At 35.9% G+C, this 25,272-nt stretch overlaps 2 protein-coding genes across 2 annotated transcripts; one reads left to right on the plus strand and one right to left on the minus strand.

Annotated features, from left to right (window-relative positions):
• Window positions 1–406: 406 nt before the first annotated feature.
• Window positions 407–7,525, plus strand: MS3_00011018 (uncharacterized protein; the record flags this gene model as incomplete). The annotated part of the gene is made up of 3 exons (XM_035732809.2): window positions 407–1,121; window positions 5,181–5,345; window positions 6,105–7,525. 3 exons carry the CDS (start codon window positions 407–409, stop codon window positions 7,523–7,525), a joined length of 2,301 nt encoding a protein of 766 aa, XP_035585808.2.
• A 10,397-nt stretch (window positions 7,526–17,922) lies between these two features.
• Window positions 17,923–24,579, minus strand: MS3_00011019 (uncharacterized protein; the record flags this gene model as incomplete). The annotated part of the gene is made up of 3 exons (XM_051219423.1): window positions 17,923–19,439; window positions 20,198–20,362; window positions 23,895–24,579. The coding sequence occupies 3 exons, from the start codon at window positions 24,577–24,579 to the stop codon at window positions 17,923–17,925; spliced, it is 2,367 nt and encodes a 788-aa protein (XP_051065257.1).
• Between the last annotated feature and the right edge of the window lie 693 nt (window positions 24,580–25,272).

The following is a 25,272-nucleotide window of genomic DNA, read 5'->3' on the forward strand; positions in this document are numbered from 1 at the left end:
GATGCGTCCAATCTCATTGTGTTTTCATTGGTCAATCCAACATGAACCAATAGAAAGGTAGATCGTTGAGTAAACTCGGTATTTTTGTTTCAGCATTCAACTGAATATCTTCATCAAGGATAATTCAGTTCGTTTGATTCATACAGAATCACATTCTCTTATTCACTTTGTTCAGTTTATACTACTTATATTGTGATTGTGACAGAGAGAACATCAACATTACAATTGTGATTAGTGACAGTTCACATTCCGATTTATCAGTTTGATGTCCTGTGGAATACTTGGAACAAATCAATCATATTGACTGGAAAGTATCATAACCACTTCCAAAGATCACTTCATTTCACACTCATACTCAAACTCACAGAATCTTTGCAAACTCATCATTCACTCGTTTCGCATTATCATGTCATACAATAATACACTTCCATCAAATATTTTCTCCAATCATCACCAATTCATGCAAATTTGTGATTATGACGACAATGATGTTGATGATGATAACAATCATGATCATACTAGTAATACCAGTCACAATATGATCCATCCAACATCCAACTGGTTCACACCACAAACTGCACAGATGATCTCATCCATATTACCCATTCCCAATTCTACCTCCTCCACATCTGTGATTCACACTAATGTGGATAATCACAGTGATTCTCACTCGTTTTCCTCACAAACAGATCCATTCCGCTTAGCATTCGAAACATCACCTATTCATACAAACACCATTCATCATTACAATACGAATTGTAATCGTCATCTTCATTCTGGTATACAACAGTACAACTCCTTGTTCATTCCATATCACAATTACATCAACCAATGGAACAATGTGCAGACGAACAATGTCACTCTACCTGTCGATGACAACGACAACACTGTGAATGTGGCCAAAATAAAGGGATTACATCGCAATCATCCACAACGTCGTCAACATGATCGTCATCACCACAATCACCATCGCCATCACCATCACCATCAACAAATACAACAAATACAACAACAACAACAACAATTCCAAACTCACAATGTCAAGCCGTGTGACCTCATCACAGAAGATGAACCGAAACCGAATTTCAGTTATATTGGTAAGTCTGTAGTTGTTTGGTTAAGTGATTGATTCACTGATTTATTTATTTATTTATTTATTTATTTATTGAATGAATGACAAGGATATTCTTCCTTAATTTCAGTGAGTGGGTGATTTGTTGCATACCACACTCATTATCTACGAAGTACACTGATTACACTATGTGATTGATTGTAAATAAGAATGTGAGATTTGTGGTTGTGGATATTTTCACGACTGAATTGGTGAGGGAGATCATTCCGTGTGGAATGAAACGCACACTGTAGTCTCTTTCATTAAACACGATTGACAATTTAAGTGAAATGTACGTGACACTCAGATATCTGTTTAAGTGCCACATACACGACAAACAACTAATCCGTTCATTCCTCAAATATAAACCAACAACGAGAGAATACTTGCATTGAATAACTGAGAGAACTTTTGTTTACCTTGTAGAAGGGAGAATACAGGGTAATGAGTGCGAGTTTTTTAGGATAGTACGAAACATACATTCTCTCCTCATTCCATTGCTACTTACACTCATAATAATTCAGTAGTCCGATCCAATAAGTTTGAACAATAATGTTTTCGTTAAGAAGATATAATGAGAAATTCTGTCAAGTGCTTCATGTTAATTACTGAACTCACTTTCTCAATCAAATGTATTTGTAATCATGCAACACTTCTGAATTGATTTGATGTCTCCTGATCAATTCATCACTGGCCAAATCATTTAAGGTTAGTCAATGATTCAGCTGCGACTTATGTCATTTGATGATTATGTAGTTGCTGGTTTCCTCGGAAATATGTTCAGTGGATTTCGAATATGCTCCTCAGTTGTTCAAATGTAGGTAGAACACTACTCGGATGTAATGCACACAAACACATACACACACACACCCGATTTTCAACATTATTTCCTATTTGATAGAATGCTTTTGTCCATTTGTTATGAGTGATATATTTCGATAGGTTGATTACCCTGAAACCATAACTGACTCTTTCTTCATCCCATTAAGTGTTGAATGACGTTTCCGTTAGAGATCAAGACCTAAGCAGTATGTGTAGATATATATGTATATACATTCTACGCTTCTCACTTGGTGACATTACACTCCCATCACACAATGCATCAATTCATCAACTACATTGTCTTCATCATCGAAAACATCAGATTGCAATGTAAAATCTGTAGGTCAGATAGTGTATTTATCGATCTAATCAAATATTACTGTTGTTGTTTGGATCTGACAACAATACAGTAAAATACTCGATGTTATCAGATCCATTGAACTATTCCATGATCAGATATCTTCAATCAAATACTGCAGTTCTGTTCATATTGTATAGAGAAGACATTGTATGCGAAAGTCGAAATGGGTGATCGTCGTCATTTAACAGTGTGGTTTGTGGTGAATTCACAACAAACTGTCTGTCTGCAGTTTCAAGTGTTCTCGTCAAATGTGGACATTTAATGTGTATAGATTTTTCCTCAAGTTTGTCAGTGTACAGAACTCCATCAACACCAGTCTGTATTCTTCTAAATTTGTTAAATCATTCAGTTAATTTATTCAACAGCCTGTCATTAGAACAGTGATCATTTGTTTATATCTTCCTATTACTTCTATTATTATCTTGTGTGTATGAACATGTATGCTTGTCACAACCTTCACAGAATTCCCTCTGACCTAATTAAATGTTAATTGTTTAAATCACTCAGGCACTCATTCCATTCCCATAATCATATATTTCCTCACTAAATCTGATCAATTCATTCGTCTCATTGTTCATCCTTAATGGATCTCATTCACATTTCTTCCCATATTCTCTTTGTGTACATGTGACTTTGTGATCTAAGTTGTACAATAATCAACAGTGATCAACGACTCGTTTCGTCTTCTCAAATCTATATATTCTATTCGGTGTTATCCATTCACGGTGATCACGACAAGTGATATCTACTAAGCATTAGGAATCATCTCGAAGATGATATTCCACAACAAGTGTCCATCACTCAACAACTAATTCAATGAAGTAAAATACGACTGCAACTAGAATCGTAAAATCTTAACAGAGATGGAAGACACATCGATTGTGTGAATGAGTGAAATGACACAACTCCACAAAACCAGTTGTTTCATTGATACATTCTCATTGTTATCACTGATTCGAACAAAATCAATTTCACTAATACAATACACAATACTTATTATCATTACTATTATGATTATGAATAAACTGATATATCCATTCCACATTTCCCACAATTTGCTTTCATTTGTGTATCCATTTCATGTGGATTGAATGTCCCACATAGAATCTCCTGTTAGTATTTTCCATTATCCATTACAACATATCATTACTATGAATAATAACAATTAATGGTACTATGATTATGATTAATGACCACTTATGACGTAATCATAATTGACTGTGATATACAATCCACTTTCAAGTTTGCTTGATCAAGTGTGTGTGTGTGTGTGTTTGTTTGTTTGTGAGGGAAAGAGAGTGTGTGTGTGTGTGTGAGTGAGTGTTAATTAACGCTGATCGGTAGAATACTCTCAATGATAATCATAATCATAATAATAATAATTTCTGATGTCTGTAATGATGATGACGATGATGATGTGGTTATTAACACGAGCTGTAGAATAGTGTCATGTTGATCTATCAGTGTGTTTGTGTGTTTCGACAGGCGTGGTAAACACAATTCTGGGTAACCTTCAATTAATTTTCAAAGTGTTTTGATTTGCATCTCAACCACAATCATTCATTCATTTGTTCATTCATCACTTACACATTGTTACAAAATGAAAGGGAACAGTGTGTTCAATATGCTAATCAAGTGTTATAATATACCTGTGAGATAACATTGTATGTGAGTGTGTGAGTGTGTGAGTGTGGTTTGTACATTTGAGATTGATGTAAATTGTCATCAAAACAAACAGTTTGATTACTGTTTCCCAACGAACCACTTGCAACAATCGTTCGCATGTTTGTGGTTGAGTGTATGCTCTGCGAATACACCAACACCTCTTCTGTTACACTCATGTCATAATAATAATAATAGTAATAATCATAGTTATATTGCTTCTAGTATACATAATCATCCATAATTATGGTGTAGAATTATGATGAATGGAATAAAGTTAACATTGAAGTGAACAGTACGCATATGGTGAATGATGAATTCAGTAAAGATATAGTCAAGAAGGGAAAAATGTCGTCTGAATTGTCCCAATCGATCTTTATATTCAGTGGTATAATCATCATTATTCAATAGTATTAAGCACACAAATGATCATTGGAAATGGAAACGAACTCATTTGAAAGTGGACTGATATAATGAATATGTGACTGTTTGGGTGTGTGTGTGTGTGTGTGTCTTCTTTCCGTCTATCTTAGATCACACGACTCATCATTTCATCTTCACATTTCGCCACCAATATGCAGTAATCGAATGTTTTATATAAAATAATTAGTAAGAACTCCAGTCTCTTCCCATCATTATCATGTATGGAATTTCAAGTGACTCGAACTGACACAATCTTGCTTATTGAATATGAACACACGGTGAAGTAATGCCATTCGATCACTGTGATCACTGTGATCCCTGCGACCAATGTCCATTCGAAAATCAATTTCCTGCATGTTACACATCAATCATCAATGAACAGATCTGTCGAACAAACATCTTCACGAAATTCTCTCCCACAATAAACAGCAGCGAAATCTGTGAAATAGTGGTAGACAATCAGTTGATGTGAGATTTTGCTGCTGACTTCAATATTGATTACCACTACGGAAGATACAACAGTCTTAATGCAGAATTGACACAATACCCAACTTCACCATGTTCACACTGGACCATCAAACACGTTGTTTTACGTGCAACACGTGTCGAGTCATTCACTCACATAATTCATCGGTGCACACTGGACTTCAACAGACACCGACCTAGTATTTCAATGTAATCAGTGAATCAACTGGTAATTCTAATAGTGCACACTTAAATCTCAATTAATTTGTCATTTAACCACATATTATTCAGTAAAATTGACCATTTGTTCATTCTCTTCAAATCGAAACATTCTAGGATTGATTGCAAAGGCCATACTCAGTACACAAGAAAGACGTATGATATTGTCAGAAATCTATCAATGGATTCAACTACGTTATCCATATTTCAGTACACGTGGACCAGGATGGCGTAATTCCATTCGACACAACTTGTCATTGAATGATTGTTTTATTAAAGTCGGTAAGTTGTTAGGTGTTGTCGTGATTAATTTGTTATTGCAATTGTGACATTTCACTCACTGATTCATTCCATTATGCGAACAGTGTGTTTTGTCCACCGAAATTATCCGAATGACGATACTGAATGTGTCGAGTGACTGGTAACCGGTCAGTTGTCATTCATTCACCCGGTTCAGTGGCATAGACATTCGGTGTCGCGCGCGGCATCGTGGATGCGCAATGTCCATAAGTCCCATATGAGAACAAAATGTCCGTCCAGTTCTCTCAATTTTTCAATGGTGGCCTAACATTTATCCATTCATAATATCAATCTATACTCAACAATTTCCACAATTCAATACTGATAATCACCATCAACATTCTAAATATCTACTCAATGTAAACTGTGAAACCACCACCTATCCGAAAATGAATATGCGATGGAGACTGGTGATGGCAGTAAGCCATTCACTCTCAATTATCACCATAAATAATATTCCAATTTGCACAGATGAAACCGTGATTTCCATGGAATGTGAGACGTGACGATTATGTTCATAACTACTCAGTGTAACTCATGGTGAACAATCCGTATTCCACATCACGGTTAATCAAGAAACACACTTCAACCGTTCAAACACATCAGGTTGAAGATTGCTTCCTGATTGCCACTCAACTCGGATGTTGATTTCACGTAATTCATTTGCATGTTCCACACAATTTATCACTCACCAAATGAATCTGATTGAAATCTAATTGACATTGTACATTTATTTGACAGGTAGAGCAGCAAATGGGAAAGGACACTATTGGGGAATCCATCCAGCCAACTTGAAAGACTTTCTCAGTGGTGACTTCAGAAGACGTAGAGCACAACGCAAAGTACGTCGAGCATTAGGATTGAGTCGACCTGACGATAAAATTCATGATGATGATGATGACGACGACGATGATGATGATGATGATGGTGATGACGTTGATGGTGATGGTGGTGGTGGTGGTGGTGGTGGTAATGGTGATCAAGGTGATGACCGAAACTCACCAACACTCAATTCTCCACTCATTCCACAAACACTTCTCCAATCTCTACATCCATACATACCCACATATCAGCTGACCAGATCAGCACTCACACAAAATTCATATCCAACACTCACAACACACAAACACACATTCGATGTCAAATCATACAATCCACTACATACATCAATACCAATCACGAACACAAACACAAACACAAACATATTCACATTTGATCAATTGACCGATTCTACTAACAACCACTACACAAACAACCCATCAAATGTCACAACTCCTCTCCTATTCAATCCATCACCTGTCCCACTCGTACACAATTCACACCGACTACCTCACCAATCACCGATAAATGCATCACCAACAAGTCGAATGAATAATTCCACTGAATTCAAACAATCAATCCAAACACTAAACACCACCAATCAACTATGCAAATCGAGTTGCACCAACAACACATTGATCGATCTCTTCTACATCAATTTGATGCATTTACTCAAAAATCATCATTCATCCATTCAACCTGACATGGATGGTAAACGCACATGTGACAAACCTGAATTGCTGGTTCCAAATTCAATTGCAAGTACCAACCATACTACTACTAATGCTACTACTACTACTACTACTACTACAACTACTACTACTAACAGTACCACTACTACTACTACTAATACCAATAGTAATAATAACAATACACATACTACCGCCACTACGAGTACTACCCACAAAACAAACACTATCATTCCTCTCAGTATTCCTATCTCTGATCACCATCGAGTTGATTGTCAATATGTGAATTCATCATGTTCTTCACTCGATTCTGTATTCCGCAGATCTCATCCACTCTCCACTCAACATCCAGTCAATGTCAGTTTCAATGTGGTCAACTTGATTGATCACAAACTTAATCAAAGTGATCCTGATTTTGATTCCGATCCTACTCGTAATCATGGTGATGATGATGATGACGAGAGTGTTGTTGTTGTTGTTACTGATGTAAATAATGATGCTACAATCTCTAAAATGATGAAGTCACAAGAATATCATGTACACAATGAAGGTGATCAGAAGACTGATCTTGATCAGAATGAATCACAAGTCGATGATGATGATGAGGAGGATATTAAACTGGAATTACATCCAGCAAAACTCACAATCAATTGATCAATCAGTTGTTTAAACATTATCCAATTCAAATGTATCATATTCATTTCATAGTTTAGATAATCCATTAGTTTACATGGTAATTAAATCATAAACTCTTTGTTCATTCAATGAGCAATTCATACAACTGCATAGCATCTATATTCTACAAATTGCTTGAATGATTTCTTTTGGAATTATTTTGATTGAATTTCGTTCTTTGATCTAGATGGTTTTCGTTGTGGAACTTTCATTATTATTCCAAACGATATCATCACATTGGAGTGTATAGTTTGGAATCTTCCATTGCATTAGACTAATGATAATATTTAGTAATTAGTTATTGTACTATACTATAAATAGCAGTAGGAAATAATGCCTAAAGCTATTTGGAGCGTTGATCTAATCGTTGATTGGTTTGTTGTTGACCTCTAATATTCTTCAGTTATACAACGTTTATGTCAACAACAACAAAGTAAAAGAACGATATCCGATCACTTACAAGAATCTTTGTGGATTGATTGAAGTTAGACATTAACACCATTGGATATCGACTCAGTGGTCTAGAGGTTAAGCGTTCACACGCTAGACTAATAGATCTTGGGTTCGAATCTCATATGGCGGGATTGTGGATACTCACTGCTGAAGAGTCCCATACTAGGATGAAACGGTCATCCAATGCTTCAAGTTATCCATGGTGGTCTAACTTCAATTGACTCATAAATTCAACAATCCATCTATCCTTGTAAACATTTTTATTATCAACAATAGTAATTCAGTTAGATTGATTTTTTTGTTTTCTGAATGCCCCCTTCCCTCCTCTCCTCTGTAACGTTTTATTATATGTAACTATTCAATTTTCTCAATGTCTTTCATTTATTGATCGATCAATAAATGGTTATTTATCTTTTGAACTAAATCAATATTTGATCAGATCAATTAAATTTTCTTTTTTTCGTTTTCTCCATTGATTGTTTCTAGGGGAAAGAAATGTTTTTCTTTGTTGAATGGATTGTTTCCTTTCTGGTTAGTGTTTTGTTAACAAGATTGTTTTTCATAAGATGTAGTTATTAATCCTATGATTCACTTTCATTTTTTTATTTATTTACTTGAACTTGGAACTTTCAATAACCACAAAAAGGAATTGTAATCTTTTAACCAGACATCAATTAGATCGGATGATGTTGTCGATGAGCTCATCATTATAGTGATCCTGAATTTAACTGTAGTTGGATCGGACAAATGATTTTTATTAAAATATACATATCGGCTATCCTCGTGTATTTCATTGACTTAAATCGCATTAGTGAATTAAATAAGTCAAATACGAGGATGGATTTACTTGGTATTGTTTGACTTGTATCTTCCCATTGAAGTTTAAGACTGCAATTGATCAGTCTGTTATTGGCATATGCGCATACTGTGCGTACGCCTCGATATTGCCTTAATTCACAAGCTTTTTGTAAGCAATGATGGACAGTGGCTAGCAGCGGCGCGATGGCGTTTGAAGCGAATGGTACTGGGTTCGAGTCCATCAACTCTGAGATGCAGGTACATCCAGCTGACGAGTCCCAAATAGAACGAAACGCGCGTCCTGAATTCCACTGCTAGCCACTATTCATCATTGCTTATGAGGATGGATGTTTGAATACGTATATTTTGTATACTAATAGATGTGGACAGGAAATTTGAGGGATGAAGCGAATAGAAGAGAAAGAAGCCGAATTACGCGCGGTGGAGTGGGAGTGTGAGCCAACTCCATTTAGTCAAGCGTTAATCAATATTTATAACCAGATAAAAATAAGTTACAGACATGTGATGAATAGGATAAGAAGTGTACATCAGTCAGTCAGTAACAACGTAGAACTTCGTAAGTACGTACGCACATCAGTTCGAGTTGCCACACCACATTAGCACAGAGATGCAGTTGTCGATTCAAAACCCATAGTTCTAGAGGTAGTAAAAGTATAAGCAGTAATCGGGGAGATTAGAGTTTGAAGATGTTATTCAAGGAGTATAATCCAGTGAAATAAATCTGAAAAGAGAAAAAAAAGGGACATGAAGAATTCAGAAGATTAGAATTTGGGATCCGCTGTAAACCAACATTACATGAGCGTCGGTTACTGAACCTGCGCCATTGCAAACGATTTTGAGCCATGTCATTCAGGGTCTCTAACCATCGGTTACTATCATCTCGTAAATTTCAACCAGGTAGTCTGCACCTACCAACATAACTCAGTCCACTTGTCAGTGACTTTAAGGATTTATGCCATGTTTTTGGTCTGGATGCCCCTAACTTTCTTCCAACCTATTCCTACACCATATAGCATCGCATGTCGGGGCATTCGGTGGTTGGGCATACATAACACGTGTCCCAGCCATCTCAACTGATGAAGTTTCATTACTTCACCAATTGATTTGCCATCCTTACCTAGTACCCGTTTCCTAATAACTGCGTTACTTACTCGATGGTCCCAGGATATACGAGCAATGTATCGAAGACACCTATGATCAAATACCAGTAACCTATGAATATCCTCTACTCTTACCGGCCATGTTTCATCACCATAAAGTAGGACGGGACGAACTGTACATATATACACTCGTATAAAAGCAGTCAAGGTTGATAAGTGAATAATGAACAAGGTCAAAACGTCACTCAAGAAGAATGAATAAATTAGGCTATCCAGAAGCTAAGATAAGGTATATGAGCTTAGCATAGTAAACGACATTACAGACTCCGGAAGTGGTTGAAATAAACTCAATTTGTTCGAATCAAATAATATTTTCAATGTGAACACATTTTGTATGTTATATTTGTCACAGATTAATGTCGGTCGGGATACTGTAATCAAACAAAGAGTAATAAATATGGACTTCGTACTACTGTAGGAGTACCCAGTGGTGAACACCGATAGTCTCACCAAAGTTGGAGTTCATATCTTCCAGAATTCATGGTGACCATCTAATCATTAGAACTATTGAGTCAACGTCCAATGGTATAACAGTCAACTTACTAGTGATTGACTTAAAGATGTTGAAGTTTGAGTGGAAAGTTGTAACTGGTGGAACTCAGGTATGTCAGATATAAAACAACTGGCATAAGTGACATTGAATGTTACTTTAAGTTATATTCCAAACTTATTAAATTTGTATTATTAACAGTGAATACCGACATGGTGATTCTAGTAGTTCAACATTCTTCATGAGCTCTGGAGTATCTGAGCCTGACTCTCGATGAAGTCATGGGTATAGATTACTGAGAAATCCTATAAGAGAATTAAGCAGCTGTTCAGTAATCTCATGTTTTTAATTCTTTCTCAACTGAGATCAATCTGTAATCAATTCAACCTTTAAATGAAATGTGTCTTCATGAAACTTCTTCAAAAAAATGTATGAACATTAGTCAGAACTAATGTTTATCACAACCTATATGTTATTCATAATGCTTGTTAGGCTTTAACTGAACGTCTTTAACATTACCATCTTAAGCGTTAACTAGACTTTTAGAAAACTTAAACTCTTGAACTCTAAACAATATCAGGAGATAATACAACAAAACGTTTACCACATGAGTTGATCCCACTATAGAGATCAAAGGGTGACTTTATGTCTTTTTAATCATTTTGAAACTATGCTTATATTATTGATAATTTAGGTATTTGAATAAACATACTAGAAAAGAATATTGTGATGTATGCTACTGATGTCAACAGATATAAGTAGTATATATTGTTATATGTACTACTTATGTTTATATAAGTAGTATATAATGCTAGTCAGGAATAGAATGTCTAGCATCAGTAGGCTGAAACGATCGAGGAGGTAAGAACGGGAACAGAAAGTAATTGGTATGGAAATGAAGGAACAATTAAATCTGAGACAATTAATGATGATTTTACAAATGAAGTATTTGCTGCATGACTCTCAGATACATTCGGTTGTCTCCATTTGTGTGTTTTTTTTTCCAATAGAGCTAATGAGCTAAAAGTAGTGTGGAATACTTTCCAATTTATGTCGATAATAGATGAAATTCTATTATTAACTGACAAACATCATTTTTTTTAAGGCAATGTATATTAGAGAGGAGATTTTGTGGAGAATGTAGTAATTTAATAGTTGAATTCATGAGCTCAACTACCATGGAAAACCTGAAAGTACTGGACGGCCGTTTCGTCGTAGAATGAAACTCTTCAGAAGCGCGCATCCACGATCCTAGAACCCAGGAACTCCGGTCTTGCGCGCAAACACTTAGCCACTAGACAACCGAGTAGGCATCCAACGGTGTTATTATCTAACTTCAACTAGGATTCCCAAACTAGGAAGGAACGGCCGTCCATTGCTTCCAGGTTTCGAATGATGAACTCAGGTATCTGGACGTATTCAATATGAGACTGTATATATATAAGTTGTGTGCTAATTGACACTAGTTAAAACAACGTATCTGAAGTCTTTACATAACTGATTCTGCATTACTTAGATTCATAGAGTGATAAATTACCATTATATTATTGGTCCATAAATTCTTACGGACTACCTCCAACCATCTAACATTCAAATGTAATATATGAAGTGTTGAGTTAATCAAACAACTAGCTACATTACAGCTTGATCAATAGAATTCAATTATCACTAAGGGCTATACAAAAATAACATTGGATAGTATCTGAGAATCATTTAGCACTGAATATTGATCGATTATCGATACGTAATTCTGTGATATCAGTTAGTACATCATGTTCGAAGGTTATTCAATTTCCGTAACTATGATAATAATTATGTTAACGTAGTCAATAGCATGGATAGTTCAGCTTAGAATTAGTCAAGATATAAATTGATAAGTTATTGTCCTTTATATCAAATATTTGCATGGTAAATATACATTTATAGTAAAATAATTATGAATTCATAAGATGGATATTAAGTAGACATTGGTTACTTACTTACATACTTAGGCCTGAAAATTCTCCTGGAGAAGTATAGGCCGCCTACCAGCATTCTCCATTCAATCCTGTCCTGGACAATCCTTTCCAGTTGCTATTCATTCTTTACTTATCTGCTTCCAATTCTCGGTGTAGTGCATTCTTCGGCCTTGTTCTTTTCCGTTTCCCTACAGGATTCCAAGTTAGCGCTCGCATCGTGATGCAGTTTGGCGAGTTCCGTAATGTATGTCCTATCCACTTCCAACCTCTTTTCCGAATTTCCTCTTCAGTTGAGAGCTGATTTGTTCTCTCCCACAATAGGCTGATGTTGATCGTATCCGGTCAACGGATATTGAGTATCTTGCGTAGACAACTGCTTATAAATACTTGTACGTTTTTGATAATGGTTCTAGTAATTCTCCAAGTTTCAGCTCCATACAGCAGAACTAACTGTCTTAATGTTCATATTGAAGATTGTGAATTTGATATTAGCTGACAGTTGTTTTTAGTCCCATATGTTCTTCAACTGTAGGAATGCGGCCCTTGTTTTATCAATCCTCGCCTTTACATCTTCATCCGATCCCCCTTGTACATCGATGGTGTTTCCCAGGTACATGGGAGATCCCACCACTTCCAGTGCTTCTCTATTAAGTGTGATTGGGCTGATGTTCTTCGTGTTGTATTTGGAGATCTTGCTTTTTCCTCTATGTATGTTGAAGTCTACTCACGCAGAGGTTACAGTTACATTAGTTGTCTTCTGCATTTGTTGGTGTGTATGAGATAGAAGGGCCAGGTTATCTGCGAAGTCCAAATATTCTAATTTATTCCGATCTGTCTATTGTATTCCGTGTTTCCTCTCATATGTTGAGATCTTCATAATCCAGTCAACCACGAGAAAAAAGATGAGAGTAAGCAGACTTGTTTGACACTGGTCCTCACTTGCAATACATCTGTCAACTGTCCTCCATGTCTATGGGAGTTGAAGGAAGAATTACGGCACCTCAGGATGAAAGAAGAGATTCTTCTGAAGTCATGAACCTGATGCCATTTCCAATAACCAGGTACATGGAACTACTGGACAATGTTACTGACTGAGAAGACTCGTCAAATAGCAACAGAAATGAGGAGATACAATTTGACAGTACTCGGAATCAGTAGACACTGGTTAGCATTCAGTAATTATTTGATAGTGTACTGAAGATCAAGATTAAAAAGTGTAATTTGGCGGAGAGCCAATAAGACTGAAAATACAAACCATCCGAGTTTTAGTTAAATTTCAAAATACGATAATAATATACTTTGAGCTTATTAATAGCTAAATAGAACTAAATACATATTTAGCTCTCAAGATGTAGAAAACTAAGAAACATACCCGTCGTACATTCATACAGTGAATACAACATGATATGAAGACTAAGTGATGATAAGACTTTTAAATAAATGCCCAGTTCGATTTTCTAGACTCTTCTAATAATCCTAAACTGAAAGGCACCAAATACAAAACTAATGACTGATAATAAGGATCTCATTGATCATCAAAACTAATCGAATAGATTTAAGAATAAAACAGTTAACTTTGTCTAAAGTGAACTGAATCATATTTATCATCATTATCCTGTAACTTTAGTTGATATTGTTTTACTTGGATCTTCCCATTGATGTTTAGGACTGTAATTGATCAATCTTTTATTGGTATATGTGTATACTGTGTGTTATGCATCGATACTGCCTTAAGTAACAAGCACTATAAACAAAGATGGATAGTACTTGCTTACAGTGGAATCCAGTTTGATGTGTGTTTCATCCTATTTGAGACTCGTTAATTGGATATACTTGAATCCTAAAGTTGATGTTCACTCTGAAACACGAACTCAGTACTATTCTTTTCAAAAGTAAACGAGTTATCCATTCAACTACTACATCCTGATAGCCACTTGCTTATGCAATGGGATAAAGTTTAGATTCACTTCGTATTATTATTATTATTGTTGTTGTTGTTTAAGATTGTAATTGATTAAGTTAATTTCATGATTACACTGTGTTCTCTTATATCACCCCCCCATCTGCAAATGATTTCATACAAAATTGACAAAATCTAACAAACAAACAAACAAACAACATACGAACAACAAGTGAATGAACTTAATTTTGTTTTGTTTCTTGTTTGTTTGTTTTTTTTGTTTATTTCTTTGTTTGTTTATTTCTTTCTTGTTTTAATTCTCAACTTCTGTTGTTGTGGTTGGTGGTGGTGGTGGTAGTGATGGTGACAGTGATGGTGGTGGTTTTCATCGGTGGGAAATTTGATACCTTACTATTATTCTTCATTGATTAGTTGTTTTTCTTTCATGATTAGACTCCTTTTTGGGGGAGGGGGAGGGGGAGGGAGAACAACATTTATTTATTTATTGATGTTTCAAGATAGTTACAGATGGTTTGATAAGATTTTCTTTTAATTGAATGATACACGCAAACTTCTTTGTTTTGGTTTACTTTTTCTTTGAAAGTACGGTGTTCAATTACAGAATTTTCTATTATACTAAAGTTTAATGAGTATTATGTAACAATTGAGAATATCAGATTCATGATTTCAATTATTTTATTATTGAAGTGACATTCTTTAAGATGAAGTATTCATCGGGATTTTGAACAGAGTCTTCCACTTATTCATTATTCATCATCTATCTTCATTGTTTTCAATGAACTATGAAGTTAACTAGAACTATTATTTAGTTTATAAGTAAAGATAGATAGTGGCTAGAATCACTGGAATTCAGTTTGACGCGTGTTTCGTTCTATTTGGGATTCATTAACTGGATGTACCTTCATCTCAGAGTTGATGTTCATTCTGGGACTCGAATTAAAGCCATATAAACTGAAAATTACTATAAACTATCAATTGTGTCATTCTATGTGATAATTCTGTTTGAAATAAACTCAACGACTGATATTTAACGAGTTTCAACGGTTCGTCCAGCATACTGATCTGAACTTCTTTCAGAGTAATAATCGAAATCAAGATCATCAGTAGAATATATAACGTTTAACAATCAAAGGATCAATAAGAATGGTAGGTTGCTCATACCGGTCAAATGTCATTAGTTTGGCACATTGTTAAGATTGTATAAGTCATATTCCGATTGATGGATAAATCCTGTGATAATTAGCGGATCATAAAGTCACAACACTCTGAAGTGGTTCATAAAAGATTGCTGGACGAAATGTTGAAATTATTTATATTTCAATCGCTGAGTCTATTTCAAATGTAATTTTCACATATAATGACTTCTTTATACTTGGTGCCCAATTTTTGTCAAACTATTCGTTCACATAGTGACGAACATTCGTGAGTCGATATCGCTTGGATTAATTTAAGACATTAGATGATTTTCGGTAGTCGACAAACAACTTTCAACCTAGTTTTATTCTAATGAAGACACATGAAAAATGTGTATCGGTAATGTTTAATGAAAGGATGTTCCGTACAGGACTCGAACCTGCATCGCCTAGCTTCATAAACTCAAGTATCACTACTAAAATATACAAGGGGCAACTGACTTTTTGTAGGACAACAATTGATTCCCCTAATCAATAGCCCTGCAATCAGATTCCAGTGTGTAAAACTAGATAACATAGGTCATAAGCCTAACTCAATAATTAGTTCCCATAAGAGTTTAGGTACACCTAAGGAATAAGTGCCAGCTAACGTAAAATCTAAGTCTAATGTTTCCTCCGGACTACATTCAACCACTTAAGATTTAGTAAACAATATGTTCACTTTCTAAGTGATTTTTACTGTGTTTAAATCTAAATAAAAAGCTGAGATTAATGAAATCAACTCTGTCGAGATTCAGTTATGTTAGTGGATAAAAATTATTTGGTATAACGAGTACTACCTATGCAAAATATCATGATAATTTATAAATAGGCTTTCATATACGGTAAATCGTTTGACATAAGATTCTAGTTAATCAGTCGGTATATTTGATAAATTTTAAAGGCATAATGTGGTGTGTACTACTAATATGTTAACAAATATAAGTAGTATGTATCATCAATTGAAAGTGAAATGTTTGGAGGCAGAAAGTTAAGAAGATCGAAGAAAAGAGAATAAGAACATTTCACAGGTCGAAATCATGAGTCGATTGAAGCTAGACCACCATGGAAAACCTGGAAGCACTGGACGGCCGTCTCGTCCTAGTATGGGACTCCTCAGCAGTGCTCATCCACGTAAATGATCGGTGTGAAAACGAAAGAACAATGAAGTCTTAGACGACTGATTGACATTTCACAAATGAAATATTTACTATTTGTTTCTCAGATTTTACTAAGACATTATCCCGACCGTAGTTTCTACCTTGACGCGGTGGTTGGGCTTGCCTATCATGATGACCCAACCGAGCTATATTGGCTGGAACATATGTTCCTGTAGGTTCTACCATGCCAGGCAGGTCGATTGGAGAACGGTAAGATCATAAGCAGCAACTCAAGGTCTAAGGGCGAAGTCGTACTGCTGACTGTAGAGGGATGTGGCAGCAGTAAGGTGTTTCCCTCGGACAACCAGCATCTACAGCGATGCCGCCTTCTCACAAGGAAGGAAGGGGTTAGAAAAGGTCGACCCTAAAAATGTCACACCTCACGGATTTCCGTCTCGGACGGTAAGGCCCTTTAAAAAACGGAGCTAACACATTAAAAGCCTTCCACGAAAAGGCGGAGCACGACCGGCCTCAAGCAGTTGTCCCTTGGGCTCTGCGGTCACGCTCCCAGGTCGTTAAGGCCAAAATCAATCCAACCTCCTTTTCAGGTTCCTCAAGAAATACCCTTCCACAGTGTGGGCAGCCGGGAAGTGATATCAGCCCTCATACCCGTAACAGCACACGAGACCAAGTTGGTCACGTTCAAATCCTTCCTACACCTCCTGACTGACTGACTAAGACATTCTGTAATTTGTGTATTCAAATACATTCGGTCATCCTCACTTGTGTTCTCGTTCACTACAACAGAACAGTAATAACACATTTTGCTTTAACGACTATTGAATTTGAGCTTTAATTAAACAGCCATTAAAAGTCCGAATGTATAGTATGAAAATACTTAATAGCATTCATCTACAGTGCTACAGCACTAATCTAATCCACGAAATTCAAGCATCATACTGTACCTCTAATTATTAGACTGTTGAGCTAGTATACAACTCCAATCAATTCATAATACTGTCCAACTATCTATTTATTGTCAATTTGTCATAGATATCGTATATTGGACTATAATTGTTTACCGTTTCCTAAATTCTAATCCTTGCCATTAGAAGACATAGTTGCGATATTTTACATCTTAATCTTTATGTGATGACACAGTTTTGAAAAGAGGTCCCAGTTGAAACATTCAAAGAAGACTTTGATCAGTAGTGGAGATGTGTATTTTCATCAGTTGCGACAAATCTGTAATAATAATGACTAAAACAGTATACAATTGAATTAAGATAAAAATAAAGATTGTTTATTTACACAAGGTATAATCTAATGGACTATCTAAACTATGAAATGAATATGATACATTTGAACTGGATAATGTTTGATCAAGTGATTGATTGATTATGGATTTTGCTGAATGTAATTCCAGTGGTGTTTCCTCGTCCTCCGTTTCCTCCGTCTCATCATCATCATCGACTTGTGATTCATACTGATCAAGATCAGTCTTCTGATCACCTTCATTGTGTACATGATATTGTTGTGGCTTCATCATTTTAGAGACTGGAACATCATTATTTACATCAGTAACAACAACAACAACACTCTCGTCATCATCATCATCACCATGATTACGAGTAGGATCGGAATCAAAATCAGGATCACTTTGATTAAGTTTGTGATCAATCAAGTTGACCACATTGAAACTGACATTGACTGGATGTTGAGTGGAGAGTGGATGAGATCTGCGGAATACAGAATCGAGTGAAGAACATGATGAATTCACATATTGACAATCAACTCGATGGTGATCAGAGATAGGAATACTGAGAGGAATGATAGTGTTTGTTTTGTGGGTAGTACTCGTAGTGGCGGTAGTATGTGTATTGTTATTATTACTATTGGTAGTAGTAGTAGTAGTAGTGGTACTGTTAGTAGTAGTAGTTGTAGTAGTAGTAGTAGTAGTAGTAGTAGCATTAGTAGTAGTATGGTTGGTACTTGCAATTGAATTTGGAACCAGCAATTCAGGTTTGTCACATGTGCGTTTACCATCCATGTCAGGTTGAATGGATGAATGATGATTTTTGAGTAAATGCATCAAATTGATGTAGAAGAGATCGATCAATGTGTTGTTGGTGCAACTCGATTTGCATAGTTGATTGGTGGTGTTTAGTGTTTGGATTGATTGTTTGAATTCAGTGGAATTATTCATTCGACTTGTTGGTGATGCATTTATCGGTGATTGGTGAGGTAGTCGGTGTGAATTGTGTACGAGTGGGACAGGTGATAGATTGAACAGGAGAGGAGTTGTGACATTTGATGGGTTGTTTGTGTAGTGGTTGTTAGTAGAATCGGTCAATTGATCAAATGTGAATATGTTTGTGTTTGTGATTGGTATTGATGTATGTAGTGGGTTGTATGATTTGACATCGAATGTGTGTTTGTGTGTTGTGAGTGTTGGATATGAATTTTGTGTGAGTGCTGATCTGGTCAGCTGATATGTGGGTATGTATGGATGTAGAAATTGGAGAAGTGTTTGTGGAATGAGTGGAGAATTGAGTGTTGGTGAGTTTCGGTCATCACCTTGATCACCATTACCACCACCACCACCACCACCACCACCATCACCATCAACGTCATCACCATCATCATCATCATCGTCGTCGTCATCATCATCATCATGAATTTTATCGTCAGGTCGACTCAATCCTAATGCTCGACGTACTTTGCGTTGTGCTCTACGTCTTCTGAAGTCACCACTGAGAAAGTCTTTCAAGTTGGCTGGATGGATTCCCCAATAGTGTCCTTTCCCATTTGCTGCTCTACCTGTCAAATAAATGTACAATGTCAATTAGATTTCAATCAGATTCATTTGGTGAGTGATAAATTGTGTGGAACATGCAAATGAATTACGTGAAATCAACATCCGAGTTGAGTGGCAATCAGGAAGCAATCTTCAACCTGATGTGTTTGAACGGTTGAAGTGTGTTTCTTGATTAACCGTGATGTGGAATACGGATTGTTCACCATGAGTTACACTGAGTAGTTATGAACATAATCGTCACGTCTCACATTCCATGGAAATCACGGTTTCATCTGTGCAAATTGGAATATTATTTATGGTGATAATTGAGAGTGAATGGCTTACTGCCATCACCAGTCTCCATCGCATATTCATTTTCGGATAGGTGGTGGTTTCACAGTTTACATTGAGTAGATATTTAGAATGTTGGTGGTGATTATCAGTATTGAACTGTGGAAATTGTTGAGTATAGATTGATATTATGAATGGATAAATGTTAGGCCACCATTGAAAAATTGAGAGAACTGGACGGACATTTTGTTCTCATATGGGCTTATGGACATTGCGCATCCACGATGCCGCGCGCGACACCGAATGTCTATGCCACTGAACCGGGTGAATGAATGACAACTGACCGGTTACCAGTCACTCGACACATTCAGTATCGTCATTCGGATAATTTCGGTGAACAAAACACACTGTTCGCATAATGGAATGAATCAGTGAGTGAAATGTCACAATTGCAATAACAAATTAATCACGACAACACCTAACAACTTACCGACTTTAATAAAACAATCATTCAATGACAAGTTGTGTCGAATGGAATTACGCCATCCTGGTCCACGTGTACTGAAATATGGATAACGTAGTTGAATCCATTGATAGATTTCTGACAATATCATACGTCTTTCTTGTGTACTGAGTATGGCCTTTGCAATCAATCCTAGAATGTTTCGATTTGAAGAGAATGAACAAATGGTCAATTTTACTGAATAATATGTGGTTAAATGACAAATTAATTGAGATTTAAGTGTGCACTATTAGAATTACCAGTTGATTCACTGATTACATTGAAATACTAGTTCTCTGTCTGTTGAAGTCCAGTGTGCACCGATGAATTATGTGAGTGAATGACTCGACACGTGTTGCACGTAAAACAACGTGTTTGATGGTCCAGTGTGAACATGGTGAAGTTGGGTATTGTGTCAATTCTGCATTAAGACTGTTGTATCTTCCGTAGTGGTAATCAATATTGAAGTCAGCAGCAAAATCTCACATCAACTGATTGTCTACCACTATTTCACAGATTTCGCTGCTGTTTATTGAGGGAGAGAATTTCGTGAAGATGTTTGTTCGACAGATCTGTTCATTGATGATTGATGTGTAACATGCAGGAAATTGATTTTCGAATGGACATTGGTCGCAGGGATCACAGTGATCACAGTGATCGAATGGCATTACTTCACCGTGTGTTCATATTCAATAAGCAAGATTGTGTCAGTTCGAGTCACTTGAAATTCCATACATGATAATGATGGGAAGAGACTGGAGTTCTTACTAATTATTTTATATAAAACATTCGATTACTGCATATTGGTGGCGAAATGTGAAGATGAAATGATGAGTCGTGTGATCTAAGATAGACGGAAAGAAGACACACACACACACACACACACACCCAAACAGTCACATATTCATTATATCAGTCCACTTTCAAATGAGTTCGTTTCCATTTCCAATGATCATTTGTGTGCTTAATACTATTGAATAATGATGATTATACCACTGAATATAAAGATCGATTGGGACAATTCAGACGACATTTTTCCCTTCTTGACTATATCTTTACTGAATTCATCATTCACCATATGCGTACTGTTCACTTCAATGTTAACTTTATTCCATTCATCATAATTCTACACCATAATTATGGATGATTATGTATACTAGAAGCAATATAACTATGATTATTACTATTATTATTATTATGACATGAGTGTAACAGAAGAGGTGTTGGTGTATTCGCAGAGCATACACTCAACCACAAACATGCGAACGATTGTTGCAAGTGGTTCGTTGGGAAACAGTAATCAAACTGTTTGTTTTGATGACAATTTACATCAATCTCAAATGTACAAACCACACTCACACACTCACACACTCACATACAATGTTATCTCACAGGTATATTATAACACTTGATTAGCATATTGAACACACTGTTCCCTTTCATTTTGTAACAATGTGTAAGTGATGAATGAACAAATGAATGAATGATTGTGGTTGAGATGCAAATCAAAACACTTTGAAAATTAATTGAAGGTTACCCAGAATTGTGTTTACCACGCCTGTCGAAACACACAAACACACTGATAGATCAACATGACACTATTCTACAGCTCGTGTTAATAACCACATCATCATCGTCATCATCATTACAGACATCAGAAATTATTATTATTATGATTATGATTATCATTGAGAGTATTCTACCGATCAGCGTTAATTAACACTCACTCACACACACACACACACTCTCTTTCCCTCACAAACAAACAAACACACACACACACTTGATCAAGCAAACTTGAAAGTGGATTGTATATCACAGTCAATTATGATTACGTCATAAGTGGTCATTAATCATAATCATAGTACCATTAATTGTTATTATTCATAGTAATGATATGTTGTAATGGATAATGGAAAATACTAACAGGAGATTCTATGTGGGACATTCAATCCACATGAAATGGATACACAAATGAAAGCAAATTGTGGGAAATGTGGAATGGATATATCAGTTTATTCATAATCATAATAGTAATGATAATAAGTATTGTGTATTGTATTAGTGAAATTGATTTTGTTCGAATCAGTGATAACAATGAGAATGTATCAATGAAACAACTGGTTTTGTGGAGTTGTGTCATTTCACTCATTCACACAATCGATGTGTCTTCCATCTCTGTTAAGATTTTACGATTCTAGTTGCAGTCGTATTTTACTTCATTGAATTAGTTGTTGAGTGATGGACACTTGTTGTGGAATATCATCTTCGAGATGATTCCTAATGCTTAGTAGATATCACTTGTCGTGATCACCGTGAATGGATAACACCGAATAGAATATATAGATTTGAGAAGACGAAACGAGTCGTTGATCACTGTTGATTATTGTACAACTTAGATCACAAAGTCACATGTACACAAAGAGAATATGGGAAGAAATGTGAATGAGATCCATTAAGGATGAACAATGAGACGAATGAATTGATCAGATTTAGTGAGGAAATATATGATTATGGGAATGGAATGAGTGCCTGAGTGATTTAAACAATTAACATTTAATTAGGTCAGAGGGAATTCTGTGAAGGTTGTGACAAGCATACATGTTCATACACACAAGATAATAATAGAAGTAATAGGAAGATATAAACAAATGATCACTGTTCTAATGACAGGCTGTTGAATAAATTAACTGAATGATTTAACAAATTTAGAAGAATACAGACTGGTGTTGATGGAGTTCTGTACACTGACAAACTTGAGGAAAAATCTACACACATTAAATGTCCACATTTGACGAGAACACTTGAAACTGCAGACAGACAGTTTGTTGTGAATTCACCACAAACCACACTGTTAAATGACGACGATCACCCATTTCGACTTTCGCATACAATGTCTTCTCTATACAATATGAACAGAACTGCAGTATTTGATTGAAGATATCTGATCATGGAATAGTTCAATGGATCTGATAACATCGAGTATTTTACTGTATTGTTGTCAGATCCAAACAACAACAGTAATATTTGATTAGATCGATAAATACACTATCTGACCTACAGTGAATAACATGAAGCACTTGACAGAATTTCTCATTATATCTTCTTAACGAAAACATTATTGTTCAAACTTATTGGATCGGACTACTGAATTATTATGAGTGTAAGTAGCAATGGAATGAGGAGAGAATGTATGTTTCGTACTATCCTAAAAAACTCGCACTCATTACCCTGTATTCTCCCTTCTACAAGGTAAACAAAAGTTCTCTCAGTTATTCAATGCAAGTATTCTCTCGTTGTTGGTTTATATTTGAGGAATGAACGGATTAGTTGTTTGTCGTGTATGTGGCACTTAAACAGATATCTGAGTGTCACGTACATTTCACTTAAATTGTCAATCGTGTTTAATGAAAGAGACTACAGTGTGCGTTTCATTCCACACGGAATGATCTCCCTCACCAATTCAGTCGTGAAAATATCCACAACCACAAATCTCACATTCTTATTTACAATCAATCACATAGTGTAATCAGTGTACTTCGTAGATAATGAGTGTGGTATGCAACAAATCACCCACTCACTGAAATTAAGGAAGAATATCCTTGTCATTCATTCAATAAATAAATAAATAAATAAATAAATAAATCAGTGAATCAATCACTTAACCAAACAACTACAGACTTACCAATATAACTGAAATTCGGTTTCGGTTCATCTTCTGTGATGAGGTCACACGGCTTGACATTGTGAGTTTGGAATTGTTGTTGTTGTATTTGTTGTATTTGTTGATGGTGATGGTGATGGCGATGGTGATTGTGGTGATGACGATCATGTTGACGACGTTGTGGATGATTGCGATGTAATCCCTTTATTTTGGCCACATTCACAGTGTTGTCGTTGTCATCGACAGGTAGAGTGACATTGTTCGTCTGCACATTGTTCCATTGGTTGATGTAATTGTGATATGGAATGAACAAGGAGTTGTACTGTTGTATACCAGAATGAAGATGACGATTACAATTCGTATTGTAATGATGAATGGTGTTTGTATGAATAGGTGATGTTTCGAATGCTAAGCGGAATGGATCTGTTTGTGAGGAAAACGAGTGAGAATCACTGTGATTATCCACATTAGTGTGAATCACAGATGTGGAGGAGGTAGAATTGGGAATGGGTAATATGGATGAGATCATCTGTGCAGTTTGTGGTGTGAACCAGTTGGATGTTGGATGGATCATATTGTGACTGGTATTACTAGTATGATCATGATTGTTATCATCATCAACATCATTGTCGTCATAATCACAAATTTGCATGAATTGGTGATGATTGGAGAAAATATTTGATGGAAGTGTATTATTGTATGACATGATAATGCGAAACGAGTGAATGATGAGTTTGCAAAGATTCTGTGAGTTTGAGTATGAGTGTGAAATGAAGTGATCTTTGGAAGTGGTTATGATACTTTCCAGTCAATATGATTGATTTGTTCCAAGTATTCCACAGGACATCAAACTGATAAATCGGAATGTGAACTGTCACTAATCACAATTGTAATGTTGATGTTCTCTCTGTCACAATCACAATATAAGTAGTATAAACTGAACAAAGTGAATAAGAGAATGTGATTCTGTATGAATCAAACGAACTGAATTATCCTTGATGAAGATATTCAGTTGAATGCTGAAACAAAAATACCGAGTTTACTCAACGATCTACCTTTCTATTGGTTCATGTTGGATTGACCAATGAAAACACAATGAGATTGGACGCATCATTCACTGATTGGTTGAAAGTAATGGGGAGTGTGTGTGTGTGTCTGAGAGAGATAGCGAGAGAGAGAGAGAGAGAGAGAGAGAAGGGTGTGAGGTAAACTTGATGAGAGTGGAATGAAATAAATGTTGTCCAGTGAATGAATGAAAACGTGGTTGAACTTGTTGTTGTTTAGTGGTGGTAGTTGATGTCCTCGTGTTGTTGATTTTCTATTGTTTTGTTACGAAGGCTAATTCAATGTGCATGTGTCACTGGTGAACATACTTATTGTTTGTTTGTAGAAATTCACG

Source organism: Schistosoma haematobium, chromosome 6 (assembly GCF_000699445.3).
Source record: "Schistosoma haematobium chromosome 6, whole genome shotgun sequence".
Lineage (NCBI taxonomy): Eukaryota > Metazoa > Platyhelminthes > Trematoda > Strigeidida > Schistosomatidae > Schistosoma > Schistosoma haematobium.